The sequence below is a fragment of the Sciurus vulgaris genome (assembly GCF_902686455.1).
Source record: "Sciurus vulgaris genome assembly, chromosome: 19".
NCBI lineage: Eukaryota > Metazoa > Chordata > Mammalia > Rodentia > Sciuridae > Sciurus > Sciurus vulgaris.
In genome coordinates this window covers 10178219-10195140 of record NC_136480.1, presented here as the reverse complement: position 1 = coordinate 10195140, position 16922 = coordinate 10178219, and the positions used below count along the sequence as shown (strand labels likewise).

At 48.1% G+C, this 16922-nt stretch overlaps 1 protein-coding gene across 1 annotated transcript in view; it reads left to right on the top strand.

Annotated features, from left to right (window-relative positions):
* LMCD1 (LIM and cysteine rich domains 1) overlaps positions 1 to 16922 on the top strand; it is a 59463-nt gene that overhangs the window by 25370 nt on the left and 17171 nt on the right. Inside the window, exons 2-3 of the mRNA XM_079122091.1 lie at positions 3826 to 3914; positions 8641 to 8896. Coding sequence (XP_078978217.1) covers positions 3826 to 3914; positions 8641 to 8896 — 345 coding nt within the window. The remainder of the gene's footprint in view (positions 1 to 3825; positions 3915 to 8640; positions 8897 to 16922) is intronic.

The window sequence follows — 16922 nt, the reverse complement described above, 5'->3', positions numbered from 1 at the left end:
CCTCTGAAGTCCCCTAGAAAATTAAAGCTTGTTGGGGGGGATGTTTTGAGAACATCAAGTTCAAGGTCTCTCAAACCATTTTACCACTAGAGGTAAAAACAGCAACAATAAACACTAAGTGCATAATAAGTGTGTGCTAAGGCCCTTCCACGCTGAATCTCATGCAATCTTCAAGGATGCCTAGGTTCCTATTACCCTGGGACACAGTGAGAAAACAGAGAATCACCAAGATGAGTCACTGGCTCAGTCACAGCAGAAACCCTGAAGTCTTGACCAGCTTGGCACTGGAGCCTGGGGCGGCCCACCTGGAACAGCTGCATGCTTCCCACCTCTCCCCTTGCTTCTAGAAGCACAGGCTGGCCCTCCAAAGGTTCAGAAACCACTTCTTTCCAGTGCTGCCATCTTTATTGGATCGTGTAATCCTCCTTCCTATCTGCAGCCAGGAACCCCTTTGCAACATCTCACAAAGCAAGCATCCTTCCACGGAGAAAAAGAAACTTCTACACTGCGGGTGGGACTGTAAATGAGTCCAATTGCTGTGGAAATCAGTATGGAGGTTCCTCAAAGGATTAGGCGTGGAACCACCACATGACCCAGCTAGACCACTCCTCAGTATTTATCCTGAAGAATTAAAGTCATCAGACATCAGTGATGTATGCAGACCCACGTTAATAGCAGCACAGTTCACAATAGCCAAACTGTGGAACCAGCCTTGGGGTCCATCAATGGATAAACGGATAAAGAAAATGTGGTCTAGATACACCACAGGGTTTTTTATTCCGTCATAAAGCAAAATAAAATTATATCATTTGCAGAAAAAATGGATGGAACTTGACAACATTAAGTGAAATCAGCCAAACTCAGAAGGTCAAAGGTCATATGTTTTCTCTCATGTGCGGAAACTAGAGAAGAAACAGGAAAAGAAAGATGAGGGGAGTCATGTAACTCAAAGGGAGATCGGTAGAGGAAAGAGACCAAGGGGAGGAAAAGGGAAAATACTGGGGACTGATATCAGCCAAATTATATTGTTATATTGTTTGCCTGTACAAATATGTAACAAATCCCCATATTATGTACAACAATAAGGAATGCTCCAATAAAAATATGGAAAAAAGGAATTATAAAATCACAATAAAAATAATAGATAAGTCAGCAAATTAAAAATTAGCATCCTGCAGAACAGAATTAGGCGACCCCAAACCAGGCTAGTTTTCTCATTTTATGAAGTTCTAGGTCAGGTCAAGAACTGGCTTGCCTCCAGTGGCACAGTTAATAAATGCCAGGGTTGGCACTGGGAGGCTGGGCCCCTGGGTACCACCCTGCCTGACATCCCTCCTGCTAAATCAAACCCTGAGGCAGCAGATGGGACTGCAGCCCGGCCACCCAGGCCAAGCAGAAGGACACAGCTCAGGCAGGCCGGGTGCTGTGCCCCTGACCAATGCTTCCGGGTCTCCTCTGCCTCCAGGCCTCTGGCTGCACCTGAAATGGCCCAGCCCGGAAGCCATGTTTGTAAATAAGGTGATTTCCAAAGTAAATTTGGAACCGCTTAACTATCAAGTGCAGACAGATCACTGTGTTTCACCGAGTAGAATTCAAGGTATCACGAGGAGGTGGAAGTTAGCGGAAGTAGATGCTAAAGACTTTAAGGGAAAAAAATTCTCTCTATATATATATCTATTAGTTGTAGATGGACACAACACCTTTATCTTATTTATTTCTTTTTTATGTGGTGCTGAGGATCGAACCCAGTGCCTTACAAGAGCTAGGTAAGTGCTCTACCACTGAGCCACAACCCCGTCTCCTAGAGAGCAAAATTCTGCCTCTGAATGGAGACTCCCCCAACCCCACCCCTGCTTAGGGCAAGGGGGAGTTAGTGGTGATAGGTTTTTTTTTTTTGTTTGGGGGAGTGTTTTGTGTACTGGGGATGGAATCCAGGGCACTCTACACTGGGCCACATCCCCAGCCCCTTTTTATTTTTTATTTTGAGACAGGGTCTCACTAAGTTGCATAGGGCCTCACTAAGTTGCTGAGGCTGGCCTCAAACTTGTGATCCTCCTGCCTCAGCCTCCTGAGTTGATTACAAGCGTGTACCACCATGCCCAGCTTTTACATTATCTTAATTCTCATGTTGAATGTGGATCTACTACTGACCCGGCACAAACAGGAACATGCCCCGCTCCAGAGGCATGCAGTCTGGCTCTTCCTCCCTAAAGCCTGAGTATGTGCAAAACAGATACTGTGGATACACGGTACAAACAGCAGTCAGTCAGCAGGAGTGTCCAGCTTGGCCTTATCATAGGGACCCTTGGGGTGCAGAAGAGAGGTACCATGAAGGATAACATTTCTCCTTACATCTCTCTCTGAATCCAGTCCAGCCCTGGCAATGTGGCTGGCTCCATGAGTTTTACAGCTTGCTTTTTTAACCCTCTTAAAAGCAAACTCAATAAACTAGTAGTGCCCCAAAGAGCATGCTCACATCACCCCACCCACCCACTGCACCTCTTTTCTTCCATTTGGCTCTTGCCTGTTCTCTTCCTTCTGCTCAGCCTCTTCCTGTCTCCTTTTCTGCCTGTTCATTTGCTCAGACCAAATCCAAAGTCACATCACAGCCTCCCTGATCCTCCCGTATGGATTTATTGGCGCCGTTCTCTGCGCTTCTCAAGTCTACGTGCAAAATAATAATGGTTACCATTTCTCGTGCCTAATATGATCTGGTATTTCATGTTTATTATCTCTGTACCCATTGGGCAGGTAAGGAAACTGAGGCTCAGTTTGTCCCGAGGCCATGCAACCAATAAGCTACGTGCAACCAAAAAGCTAGATTTGCATTCTGGTATCTCAGACTTCGAAGCCTATGGCTTGCAATGACACAGTGGAGCAGACTCCCTTCCTCCACCTAAGGGCTTCAGAAACCAGGCAACAAGTAGGTTTCCCTCTTCACTTCCTCCTAGAGTTGCTCTAGGGCACCCTTGAGGCTTATATTATATCCTCTGCACCGGGTACATAGGAGATGCTCAATAAATGGCACACCGTCCCCCTCCACCAGCCATGGAGAGCTAGGTAGCTTTTTCAGAGGACAGACCCACCTATGAATCCACTACTTGTCCAATTTTAATGCAAAAAAATCTGGGAATTTGTTTAAAATGCAGTTGGTGATGCAAAGGAGCTGGGCAGGGCACGCGCCTCTGCATTTCTGGCGAGCTTGCTGACGTTGCTGCTTGTTTAAGACCCTATTCAAACTCAGCAGCAGCAGCCAAAGGCACTTGGGTTGCCTCTGGCTCGTAAGGAATCATCAAACCTGTGTGTGCACTGTGTTCCTGCCACAGCAGATTTTTATGGTAAAAGCTCAGGAGGTTTTTCAGGGTGTTAGCAAATGATTAAAGGTTGGCTCTAAGCGATGAACATGGCAGCCTGTAGCTCTGGTTTAATCAATTCTATCGATGTATTAGAAATAAACGAGGAAGAGGAGGCACCCACTCAGTGGGAGGATGTCATTCCAGTGACAAGTGGATCAAGGAGTGGGTGGAGGGCGCACAGTCGAGCTTCTCCAGCTAGCGCTGGCGTTGAGTGACAGCCCTGGAGCCTGGGAAGGAGGTCAGTGGCATTTTTCTGAGGAAGAACCCCACCCTTCACGCCTGCCTGCCCTGGGGCCCCTTTCCAGCTGGTCTTCCCTCTTCCTGGTAAACAGCTAGTGATGGCTTATTGATCTGGTGCCCTGTGAACCCTGTGCAGTCCCTTTGCGGCTGTGCCAAATCCTTCAGAGGTCAAGCATCCTCAGTCCCAGACGTTTGGAAGGAAAACACCCTCTTTTCTCTCTTTTTCCAGATGTCCCTGGGCCAGCAGCCTTCAGCAAGAACTGTGGCTTGTTTGAGGTGCAAGGGGATGTGTTCAGGCTTCGAGCCACATTCATGGAGGTAAGGGGTTTTGTGAGGGGGCCTCTGCCTGCCTTCATTTCTTGGCTGTGCTTTCTGGGAACGCTGGGGGACTGCTTAGGTGGCTGGGGAGGGAATGCTCTCCTGCCTGTCCCAACTCGCCAACAAGAAAAAAGCCCTCAAGGGACAAAGATCTGAAGAGGGAGCTTAGTGCTTCCTAAACTGTTTTAAGTGGGGCAGCGGAGGTGGGGGGCACCGAGCCCAGCCCAGCAAGGACTGATTTGGGAAAGATGGGGTCAGGGGAGCCAGAGGGGTAGGACCACCTGACCCCAGGGGTCGGGTGGATGGGATTGATTTCATTGACACCACGATACCATCATTCCTGCGGCGAAGTTTTGGAAGTCAAAGTCATTCTGCCCCCAGAACTTAAAAACCAGAACCTGGTATTTGCATCCATGCAGGAGGGCCATGGGATCTGGCTGGGTTTGCAGAGTTCTTTCTTCCTTTTCACCGCGGATTCTGATACCAGGGGCATGACTGCCGTATTGCAGAAAGCCCCAGGTGTGCTCATCTCAGCATCTCTGTGCAGGGGCCCCCCTGGAGCTGTGCAGGTGTGACCCCCTGCAGCTCTGAGAGACGAGACTGAGTTCTGTGAAAGACAGCCACCAAGGAGGAGCATCTGTGACCAATGCCACAGTGGACACTGGGGTGGGGGCAGGGATCAACATTTGGTCATGGTGTTTCCTCAAAGATGCTGTTGAGATGAGCTGAGTGGATTCTTTCCTGGTTGAAATAACCCTGAGCAGCAGATGTCATTCTCTCCATTTGACCGCTCAGGATCCTGGGGGTCGCAGGGAGACAGGAAGTAAATGGCAGGATTTGAATTTGAGTCTGCAATATGGCGGACTGCGAGCTCTCAAAGCAAGAGGCCACGCCTTGACCCCGTTCCTGGACGGTCCTCTACCGCAGAGGAGCTAACATGGTCTTCAGATGGGAAAGATCTTTGAAGTCACCTCATCCAGGCTCATGTCCCCTGAAAAATTTCCTCCTGGAACTAAAACACCCCAGGAGGGAGAGCTCCCTGCACTTCCATGTTGGCCAACTGGGCTCTTCCAGATCTTGAAAAAAAGTTAGCTTACGTATCATTTCAACTCCTCTGGTTCCAAAGCTGCTTTCATCAGGGTCTTGGACGAGGTTGGTTCCCTGCAGCCCTGGGAAGACAGCTAGGAAGTCTCTTTGGACAGTTCTCAGAATAGAAGGAAAATGTTGCCCAAACACAGCCAGCAGTGAACTGAATCATGCTGTCCCTTATCTCAGGGATCTGTCCTGACCTGGTACCTACCATCTGAAAAAGAGTTATTTAACGCATTTCATCGGCTCTCCTAGTTGTTGAGGCAAGGAGAATCATGCTGGACTCTGTTCCTTGCAAAGTCTACAGATTTAAAATCTGTAGCCTTATCGCCCTGGAAATGATTTGGACATTAAGTGAATCCGTCTTTGGGGCATGTGGGCTGCATCTCGTAGGTTCCTCATATCGAGGTGGTCTATTGGTGGCAACCGCTTCAGAAGGGACCTGAATTCAACTCATATTGAAGTTGTGATATCACACAACCTTAGTTGGGAGATGCTGTCAAACATTCTCATAGTGTCAGTCATTTGAAAGGTATTTAAATAGCTCAGGTTCCAACCAAGCCAGGTTGTTGATGAAGGTTTCAAAAGTTGAATGCTACTGAGGCTCTTTGGGGATGATGTGTCTCTGTCCCCTACAGTCTGGGGTGGAGGGGTGTCTTCCTCATTGATAAAGATCCCAGCAACCTGTCTGGTAACGTGAAAAGGAGAAATAAAGTGGGTACAGTCTCAAAGAGCATGTCCTATTTGCTGACATTTTCCACTTGGAAATGTTTGGCATTCCCAGCTTCTCCAATATTATCCTGGGATTCTACATTAACCTAAACAGCCAAGGGTGGTTTCCTCTCCCAGTTTCATGGAGGGAAGATGGAGGGAGGAGAAGAGGATCACAGGGGACATGGAAGACTTGGTATCAGGGCTTCTCCTGGGTCCCTCCACACTGGGCTTTCTTTCTCCTCGTTCCCCTCCCAGTTCTGTGGCTTTCACTGCCACATGTAAATCTCCAGGGCCATCTGTCACCTGCACTGTCACAGAAATAGTCTCGGTGAGGCTCCTCCAAGTAAGAGGCAAGAGTGTAATATGGATCGTGGATAAAATTTTCCTGCTGGAGGTGGTGGCATGCCTATAATCCCAGTGGCTCGGGAGGCTGAGGCAGGAGGATTCCACGTCCGAGGCTAGCCTCAGCAATTTAACGAGGCCCTAAGCAACTTAATGAAAGTCTGTCTCAATATAAAAAATAAAAAGGTTGGGGATGTAGCTCAGTGGTAAAGCACTCCTGGCTTAAATCCTCAGTACCACCACCACCACCCAAAAAAAAAAAAAAAAAAAAAAATCCCTATTCTGTACAATAAGCAAACCCTTCTTAAGTGACCCAAAAGGAAAGACTTCTGTTTGTCCTGCAGCACCCTTAGGGTCATTTCTTTTTTTCTCACATTGCAGCCCACTGCATGTGAACTTGGGCTGCAAGTTTTTCAAATAGCATTGGAAATGCCACGCTGCACCGTGGTATCTTAAAGACAAGGAGCAGCAGCCTTGCACTAAAGAAAGATGTTTAACCTTCTTTCATCCACTCTTTCCTAAACTCACGACCACCAAGCACAGAGCCCGTCCCCATGTGCAGCCCCGAACACCCTGGGGAGCTGGCTGGGGCCAGCAAAACTACCCGGATCTCCTACAACTCTGTCCTAGCCCAGCCCCATCCTGCTTTTAGTTTCCATATGATTCTCTCTAACTTTCTGGCCTCAGGCTTCTTAAAGACTGCACCGGGGGCCCTTCCCTTGCTTCCCTTAACTGAGGCTCTCCCAACCCAGCACCACTGCTGTTTCAAGCCTGATCATTCCTCGTAGTGGGCGGCTGTGCTGTGTACCGGAGGTGGTTTAGTGGCATCTCAGGCTCCGCGGGCTAAATGCCAACAGCAACCTGATAATCAGAAATGTCCCCAGCCATGGCTAGGTTCCCCCCCGGGGAAGAGAATTGATCTTGTTCAGGGAACTACTGATGTGGACCATCCCAACAAGCTGCTGCCAGCCCCACAGCTGGTATTTGTGACAGATGATCAAACCTGTTACTTTGCTGGGTGTAGAAAAGGAGAGCGCCCAGGGCTAGTTTGCTGTGACCAGACTGCAGCCAGGCTCCCTTGATTAGCCCTTTATTGTCCTGGGTTGGTCTTGACAGCGCTCACTTTGCTTCTCTGAAATCACATGCTTTTAAATCAGAGCATCTGAGACAGCACTGCCTGCCTCTGGTAACAGGTTGGAAAAAAAGGGAGCGCCTTTCCTCTCATGCCATGGAATTCTGGGTTTCTCAGCCTTAACACCATGTCACAAAGCAGCCAAACACCCTTTAACTGACAGAAAGAAGTGTCAGGCTGTCAGCGGAATTTGAACCTTCCCCAAGATGGTGTTTCTTCTCCAGCCTCCTTGCAAAGCCTTCCCCAGGAAATGAACACCAGTCTCCAGCTGGAGGGAGTCTCTCGGCTCATCTCTCTCCCTTTGCTTCCTGCACAGATGTGGATTTATGTGTTGCTTTGGTACTAAAGATTGAACCCAGGAGCGCTTTACCACTGGGCTACATCCCCAACCCATTTTATTTAGTGGTTTTTTTTTTTTTTTTTTTTTTTTTTGAGACAGCATCTTGCTAAGTTGCTAAAGGTGTCACCAAGGTTGAGGCTGAATCTAGCCTCCATCTGGAGATCCTTCTGCCTCAGGCTTCCAAGTCACTGGGATTATAGATATCAGCCATGGCACTGGCTGTCCACACGTTTCTCAAAGACAATTTCCACTGGATTCTCACTTCAGTATGCTAAAGAATTCAAAAGTTGCTGGAGTTCTGGGACTCATGAATCTTGGGAGACCATCTTAATAATTGTTCAGAGAAGGGGGTTAGTAAACTTTCTTGTAAAGGTTCAGATAGTAAATATTTTAGGCTTTTGGGGTCATCCGATCACTGTTGCAACTACTCAAGTCTACCGTTCCAACCCCAAATTGGCCACAGAGACTATGTAAGTGAATGATCATGACTGCATTCCAATAAAACTTTATTTATAAAAAGCAAGTTGTGGGCCAGGTGCGGTGGCACACGCCTATAATCCCAGTGACTCAGGAGGCTGAGGCAAGAGGATCGTGAGTTCAAAGTCAGCCTCAGCAATTTAGCAAGGCCCTAAGCAACTCAGCGAGACCCTGTCTCTAAATAAAATGTATATATATATAAAAAAGGTTAGGGATGTGGCTCAGTGGTTAATCACCCCTGGGTTCAATCCATGGTACCAAAAATAAAGAGCAAATTGTAGGCCAGGTTCAGGCCCAGGGATGCACATACTTTATCGCATCTCTACTGAATGAATTAGCCTTTGCCATGGCAACCACCAGGAGAAAATTGTGCTATTCTTTTTCTCAGTAAATTTGGACTGCAAAGCTTCATCACATTCACATCCCACATTCCCACAGACAGCTGGGTGTTTCCCAAACACAAATCCCAATCCCAAAGGCCTTTTTGTCTCAGACTGCCATTTTCTCTGCTGCTGGCCTTCTCAAGGTACGACTGTTACGCTGGGTGCTTGCTTTCCAAAGGGTAGATGCTGTGCTGGGGGAGACCGCCTCTCTTTTCCAGAGGTTGATCCTCCTTGTCCCCCACTCCCCAGGAAAATATGCAAGTCTTGCAAATGCAGCCAGGAGGACCACTGCCTAAGCTCCGACCTGGAAGACGATCGGAAAATCGGCCGCTTGCTGATGGACTCCAAGTACTCCACTCTCACTGCCCGGGTGAAAGGCGGGGACGGCATCCGGATTTACAAGAGGAACCGGATGATCATGACCAACCCCATCGCCACCGGAAAAGATCCCACTTTTGACACTATCACCTATGAGTGGGCTCCCCCCGGCGTCACCCAGAAACTGGTAAGACAGCTGTTTCCAATCCAGTGATCACGTTCTTACCTTTGTAAATATTAGCTGTGTTGGGGGTTTCTGAATTCCAGAGAGGAGGGGGCAAGAGGGCAAGGTTGTCAAAACGGTAGGGCCTGCTTTGGTTTGCACTCTGCTCCTACACCATGTGATGTGGCAGTAAAGATTATCGAGGCCTCTGTTTTCCTCATCCATGTAGTGGGTAGAGGCATTCACATGAACTCTGAAGGGCCCTCCAACTCTAATACAGGGGCACCCATTGTCCCATTTGGGGCTCCTCATTTCTGAACAGGAAATCGCTAAAATTCTCTGAGTACTTATCTCTATGAGATGCTCATTTCTCAGCGTCGGCCTGCAATATGCCCTCAGCAAGGAAGAAGAGGTCACCGTCTGGGGACATGTGAAATGACTTCCCAGGGGACTCAACCTGTAGTCCTCTTCAAGAACCAGAGCGCCAAACTGGTGCTTCTCAAATTTCAACATCCACGTACATCATCTGGGGAGCTCATTAAGAGATTTCCCACCGGTTTAGGGTCCTCCTGAGATTCTGCAGTCCTGACAAAGCTCCCAGGTGATGCTGAGGCTGCTGGTCCCCAGACTGTACTTGGGATACCAAGAAGCTAGATAAGTTCCACAAAGGAATGAGATTCAAAAGTGTTCACTAGCCTGGGCCTGGTGGTGCAGGCCCGTAATCCCAGCGGCTTGGGAAACTGAAGCAGGAGGATCAACCAGCTCAAAGCCGGCCTCGGCAACTTCATGAGACCCTGTCTCCAAATAAAAAATAAACAGAGCTGGGAATGTGGCTCAGCAGTTAAGCACGCCAGGTGGTACTGAAAAACTAAAAGCAAACAAAAACTCAACGGTTTGAGAGATGGGAGCCTAGCATTTCCTTAAATCTAGAACATACCAACCAATCTCTTATCTTCCTCACTTGCTTCTCCCTCTGCTTGCCAAGTCCTTTCCCTGCTCTTTGCATGGCTGGTTCTTCCAAAGTCAGGCAGCAGGCAGGCCTTCCCTAACTGCCCAGTTTACAACAGATGCAGCTCCTTCTCAGACCACATTCTGCCTCTCTGTCTGCTACCTTAGACACTTTTATTGTAAGCTGTAATTATCTTGTGCAAGCCTCTGTACTTCCTTAGTATCTAAGTGCCTGAGGGCATACACCCTGTCACACCAGGACATCCCTGCACCTCACACAGTGCAGGTGTGTTAGCCAGCTTTCCGTCACTACAACAAAATACCTGAGGTGATCACCTTACAGAGAGAAAAGGTTCATTTTTGGCTCACAGTTTTGCAGATTCCAGTCCGTGACTGGTTGATCTTGTTGATTTGAGGTCTGTGTAGCAAGGCAGCAGATTATAGTGCCAATGTGGTGGCACAAGACCACTCACCTCATGATCCAGAGAGCAAGGAGAGGGAGAGAAAAGAGACCAGGATCCCACAGTGCCTTCAAAGGCATGTCCCCAATTACCCAAAGACCTCCCAACAGGCCCCGCTGTTTAAAAGTTTCCACTCATCTCAGGAGCATGATGCTAGGGATGAAGCCGTTAACATACAGCTTTTGGTGGGACATCTAAGGTGTAAACTACAGCAGCAGGGTATGTGGTCGGTGTATTGTTGCAACGTCACCCTCCAGCCAGAGACACCCCAAGTGTGGGCCACAGAGTGGGACCCTTTTGCAAAGCCCTTAAAATGGGTGCCCAACCAAAAAATGTACAGAAATTAAGAGTAAATGGTGGGAGGTGTTTGGAGCAGCTTGACATCTGAGTGATCGCAGGAAAACTCACCTCCCAGAACAGAAGTCAGCAATGAGTGGAAAAACCACACACACCCTGATCCTTCACCAGAAGAAGTTTGAGAAAAAGCAGTTCTGACTCGTCCCTTAGGGGAGAGGGTGGAGGAGTCTTCCCAGGGTGAAGAAAGGCTAAGTTGCTTTTTTGTTTTGTTAATTGCACATTTTGAAAAGCATGAAGCACATTTTAAAAGGAGGCTTAAGCAGAGGTGGGAATGAAGCAAAGAATAAATCACTGGCCTTTGCAAGTCTGTGGCGCTCAGGCGGGGGCTGATCCCAGATCTCAGAGGGTGGCGTCCAGGCAACGACAGAGACCAGGTGGTTGGGAACCTGGACTTGCTCCAGCGCCCGGTCTGGGTAAGGCATCAAGTGACTCTCCGACATGTCAGTGGAAACTAAGCAGCAGCCCATAAAAGAGCTGGCTGTAGGTGTCAGGAACTGGCTGGTGAGAACCCCAAACGCCTGGGCCCCCGTGTCATCGGGGGAGGCGTGGCGAGGCGGTGATTAATGCCAGCTCATAAAACCACGCGGCTATAAAGAGCCCCTCTGTCTGTCCCGCCTCTGCTCAGCTGGGGCAAGACATTTCTGAAACTGGCCAATTCTCCCTCCCCACTTCCTTCCCCAATTTTTTTTTCCCTAATGACCAAGCGATGGGGACTGATTGTATTTTGCAACTGGAAGAGAATCTTGCTGTCTGCTGGTCCTCCCAGCCAGAACCAGGGCCAGAGAAATTCTTCCGCCTCCTAGGCGGGTAACAATAGCCTGATCACTCCTCTCTGCCGAGGGTTTACTTCGTGCCGCTTCTGTGCCAAGAGCTTTCCTACCACCTCCTCGAACGCCCCAGCTCTGGTCAAATGTGCGGCTATGACCCTCGTCTGTGAGTGGGTAGCGGAGGCTCAGGATATCACCAGTCAAGTGCTCCAGCCATGACTTAAGTGGCACAGCCTCCCTGCCGCCCAAACTCAGGTGCTTCCTCGTGGGACCACCAGAATTCACAGGTCAGGGATGAGGCAGGAAGGAGCAAGTCCCCTGGGTGAGCATGGTCAGGGAAGGTTTTCAAGAACAGAGAGGAGCTTGAGTAGGTCTTGGCAAGCTCGCCAGGATTTGGGGAGAGGCAGGAGGGAAAAGGTGAAGGCGGCCGGCATCTATCGAACATTTTGCAAATGTCCCTGGTGAACAACTCACCAGTCCCCCTATAGAGGATGCCGAAGACCCATTTTACAGGGGAGTAAACTGAGGCTTGTGAGGAGACTACATCAAGGTAGCATGTATTTCACACCTCACCCTCTACTTCCATACCCACGGCAGACATTGATGCCCATTCAGAGCACTGTCCCCACTGATGCCTATCTAGCTTCAGGATCCTTCTTAACACAGTAGTTCCCGTAGCCTGTACTGACTGGGTTTGGCATGTGCCATGAAACCCAGTGACTCAGGCCTGGGTGCTCTGATTCTGGAGCCTAGATGCGACCTACTGCCCAAACTGAAATATAGGCCACATTGCCACTTTCCTCTTAGTATTTTGATGTGTCTTCTTACACAGAGAGATTCTGGAAGACTCTCCACCCTAGATGTCCCAGCCAGATGGCAAAGGACCAGATAACAGGTGTCCTCGGCAAAAACTTAAAACTCGAACCAATCTTTCCAACTGGTCTGAGAAAACACCTCTTCCTAAAGATTTTGGGCCCTTGACCTCAGCTTCCTAGAGCTCTCTTACAGAGTCAGAGCGGCACTTGGCGGCTGCTGGGACCCAAACCCCTGTCCCTATCATCCCCTCCCCAAGTCCAGGTCAACCAATAATTGCCTGAAGGAATGTATGGAGACCAGATCCTGATGTCCTCATCTGTGGTCGATTAGCAATGCCTGCATGGATGGCGAATGAGAGTGAGGGTAGGGTCTCAGACCAGCCGTGCAGGGCCAGGGGCAGCTGGATACGTGGCCTTAACAGTGCAAAAACAAAGAGCAAGCACTCGCAGCAGTTTTGAGCTATAAGAGGAACACTGGGCCCTGAGCAGGAGATCTCCCTTTCCCCAGGGCCCAGCCAGGGACCCATCTGGAGCACAGACACCCAGGGCCAGTGCAGAGCTTTGAAAAGACACCGTGAATGCAAGGATCAAGAAATGGCTTGTCTGTCCGGGGCCATACTGCTCCAGGCTTCTTAAGAGTCTATTTATAAAGCTGAGTAGGGTGTGGTGTGGATTCTTACAGGTCAGAGAAACAGACATATCCAGGAAATTGAGAGTTCTGGCCCCAGGTGGCATAGTAGAGAAGGGCATGAGACCCAAGCTGCTGGCTTCAAAACTATCTCTATCATATATTAGCTGTGTGGCTTTGGGAAGGTTATAGACCCTCTCTGAGCCCCAGTTTCCCAAAGAGTAGCATTAACTCTTCCTCCAAGGTTGCCCTGAGAATTAAACGTGTTAACATGTGTAAAGCATTTGGGAAGTGCCTGAAACCGAGTAAGATCTAAGTGTTAGCTACCCCTATCATTTTTTAAACTCTGAAGCTGAGAGGGTCAGGCCTTTCCATAGGGAAAGCTGTTGCCCTTCCCAGAGGTTTTATCAGCTGTGTAGCATCCTGGGGCTTCCACGTGTATGTCAGGTGGAGGATCTTGGCTTCTTTGACCAGCCAGAATCCACTGTGTCCTTTGGCCCCTTCCCTGGGCTGTCGATTTGAGTCCGCAGTGTTGCTCTTCATTGTTGTGATGGACCCAGAGAAGCGGCCACAGGCCTGTCACGGGGCTCAGAACCCTACTGATCAGGCAGTCAACCCTGGACTGTGCAGATGGGGAAACGGAGGCCCAGAGGATTAGATACTTTCTCAGTGTGACACAGAGAAAAGCAGAAGGGCTGGACATGAACTCAGAGTCAGTGACACCCTCACCCCAGGGCTCTGTCCACTGCCCTGGCTGTCTCCTGTGTCCTGGAAAAGCTACTGGGAATCCACAGATGCTCCTGTGATGCATTAACTGATGAACTGTGAGTCCTCAGAGCCAACAGTGACTCGAGGCACGCTGCCCAGGGAGCAGACACAGTCACCCTCCACCTGACTCCCACAGGACCCAGGCACCTGCCTCTCTGCTTCTCCAAATGCTCCTATTCAGAAGTCATTCATTAGGACACCTGGCAAGTACCAAGCTCTGGACTCATGCCTGCCTCATTCCCAGATTCTTTCCCCCTTGTATTAGTCGGCTTTTTGTTACTGTAACACATACTTAAGATAATCAATTTATGCAGGAAAAAAGGTTATTTGGGTTCATGGTTTTGGAGGGTCCAGTCCATGATTGCTTTTAAGTAGGACATCATGGTGGAAACGTGGCAGAGAAAATCCACTCACCTCACATGGGCCAGAGGGCCAAAGAGAGTGAGGAGGAGGCAGCACTTCATAATCCCCTTGAAGGACATGTTCCCAACAGCCTAAACCTCTCCCACTAGGCCCAGCCTCTTAAAGGTACCACCACCTCCCAAGACTGTCAAGCTGGGACATCCAAGACCCAAACAATACCATCCCTGGTCTCTAAAATCAGGCAATGACTGGGAGTGTTCATGATGGATTTTAGTATGAATTTTCACGTTGATTCTCCCTGATTCTAAAATGAATCTAGCCCCGGGTGACGAGATACAGGCAGGTGGGATCACAGAGGAGCAATATGACTGCTCTCACCTGTGTGATGGGGACCAGGCCACCTGTTGGCCAGGGTCAGACTCAAGCCCAAGTGCAGAAATGGGAAGGCACCATCCAGGATAAATATTCTGTCTCCTGGTTTCCCTTGCAGTGACCGGGACCTTTATCTGCCCCGTAGCATCTCATTCCTGAGATCCACCAAGGGAAATAGTTCTTTTACTTAAAAAAAAAGAAAAAAAATCCAGCACACATGTACATGCAAAAGCTAAATCAGATAGTTGTCTGAACACATTAGTATGTTAATACTCAGACAAATACCAGTCACTTCAGAGGGTAAATGTTATTGACTTGAGACCTTGTGGATTCTACTCTGAGAAGGTGTCTTTGCATATTTTAGAATTAATAAACCGTGAAATACCTTGTGCCCATAATGATCTAATTATACTTTTCTAAGAAAAGCAATTTTAAACTGGATTGCCATTTTTTTTTTTTTCCTTTAATGAGGAGCATTGCCCTTCAGGTAAATGAAGTAAAAAAAAAAAAACCCTGTTTTGAAAGAACCAAGATCCATAATGCAGAACCAGTAAATCTAAACCCCTACTTAGATTGTACTAGTCTCATTAAGAATGTGAATCTGTGACTACAGCCTGAAGCAGAATAAAAGTTCATTTAGGGTCCTCTAGGCTGTTACTAAAATTCATGTTTTTTTTTTTTCCTAGAGAATCCTGGCATTTTGAAATGAGACATTTTTTCCAACATGCAGATTCCTGGACCCCACAGTCCACCTACTGAACTGAGGCCTTGACTGGAGAATCTGCATTTTAGTTACTTTTTCACACAGTTCTCAAACACTGTGTCTCTTGAGGAAAAAAGTACTCTGATATTCTCTAATTCCATCCCTTTACCTGCAAATGCCATAATTTTATTCTTCTTTAAGGCTGAATAGTATTCCATTGTATATACATACCAGTTTCTTTATCTATTCATCTATTGAAAGGGCCAAAAAAAGAAAAGAATAGAAGAATATGGGATTTTCAAAGTTTCAATAATAAAAGTATTAAAAATGGGATATAAAGAAAAAAAAAAAAAAAACACTTTGAAGGCTGTCCCTGGTACATCTGACTGCAGTTACAGATTTTAAAAAGACACAGAAAGGAAAGCAAAGGGAAGGCAAAATCGATAATGCACCCAGTGTAGACACTCTTATTACCGAACCCCTCACCCACCCCAGGTTTTATGATCCTTGTTTTTACAACTGAGGAACCTGTGCACAGAGAGGGTGTGAGGTAGCTATAGTCACACAGCAGGTATGCCAAGAACCTGGATTTTGGTTCAGGACGGGCTATCTTCAGAACCTTCTCTCTTGCTACTAAAGTAGAAAGGACACTGCCAGCCCCTGGGGAGTGGAGGGTCCACTTAGGGGGTGAACTTGAGCATACCTGGAATGGCTGAGGAGAGAGTGGTCGAAGCATATGGTACTGATTGTAAGAAGGGGTAAGAGGAAAGAAGACTTTTCCTTTCTCCCTGAGGGGCACCTCAGAGGCAGAAATTAAGGACATCAGTCGTGGGGTGAGTGAGAAGACAGACCTGGGTGACATGGATTACATGAGATCGGTTATTCATGCATTACTGCAACTATCGTACCGTCAGGGCTTTCTCTGTTGACGACCGTCCATCCGATGACACCGGAAAAGAGGCTTAAAAGCAGCAATTTGAGGACAGAGGCAAAACCTGTCATCATAATTGTTACCACTGGGGCTGGGGTGGTGGCTCAGTGGCAGGGCACTTGCCTGGCATGTGTGAGGCCCTGGATTCGATCCTCAGCACCACATAAAAATAAACAAAAATTTTAAAAAATGACCCATTGACAACTAAAAGAAAATTAATGAATAACATAATTGTTACCATTACTTGCAAGTCAGACAACAATGCAAAATGGTCTTATAAAGGAGTAGAAAGACATTCCTCTCTCATCCAAAAATGCAAGCTACAGTCGTTCGGGGGGAATGAATAATGAAATACTCCTATTACTATTAGCAGTAGAGTTGTAGCTAATGATGAGCAGGCGGAGCATAAACTGACAGATGGAAAGAAGTTCTTCTTTCTCACGTGACCACACCCTCACCAAGAGCAAGAGCTAGAACATTCTCTGTACACATAAGATGGTTCCCGGGACTGACAGCTCAGCGGTAGAGCGATTGCCCAGTAGGTATGAGGTCCTGGGTTCCATCCGCAGCACCACAAAATAAATAAATAAGCTCTTCTCTACCCCACGATGTGAACATGGTCTACTGCAATCATCAGAAAACTGATAGGGGACTTCCTTCCTTCCTTCTTTTCTTTGTGAGTACCAGGTATAGAACCCAGGGGTGCGTAACCACTGAGCCACATCCCCAGCCCTTTTTGGAGCCAGGGTCTTGCAGAGTTGCTCAGGGCCTTGCTGAGTTGCTGAGGCTGGCTTTGAACTCAGTCCTCCTGCCTCAGCCTCCCAAGTCACTGGGACTGTGAGCAGGCGCCACCATGCCCAGATTTAGCTGCCTTCTAACTCGGTGCAGCGTGAATTCAGTGAAGGCAGGCACCCTGCAGCTAAAGCTTGATGAACTC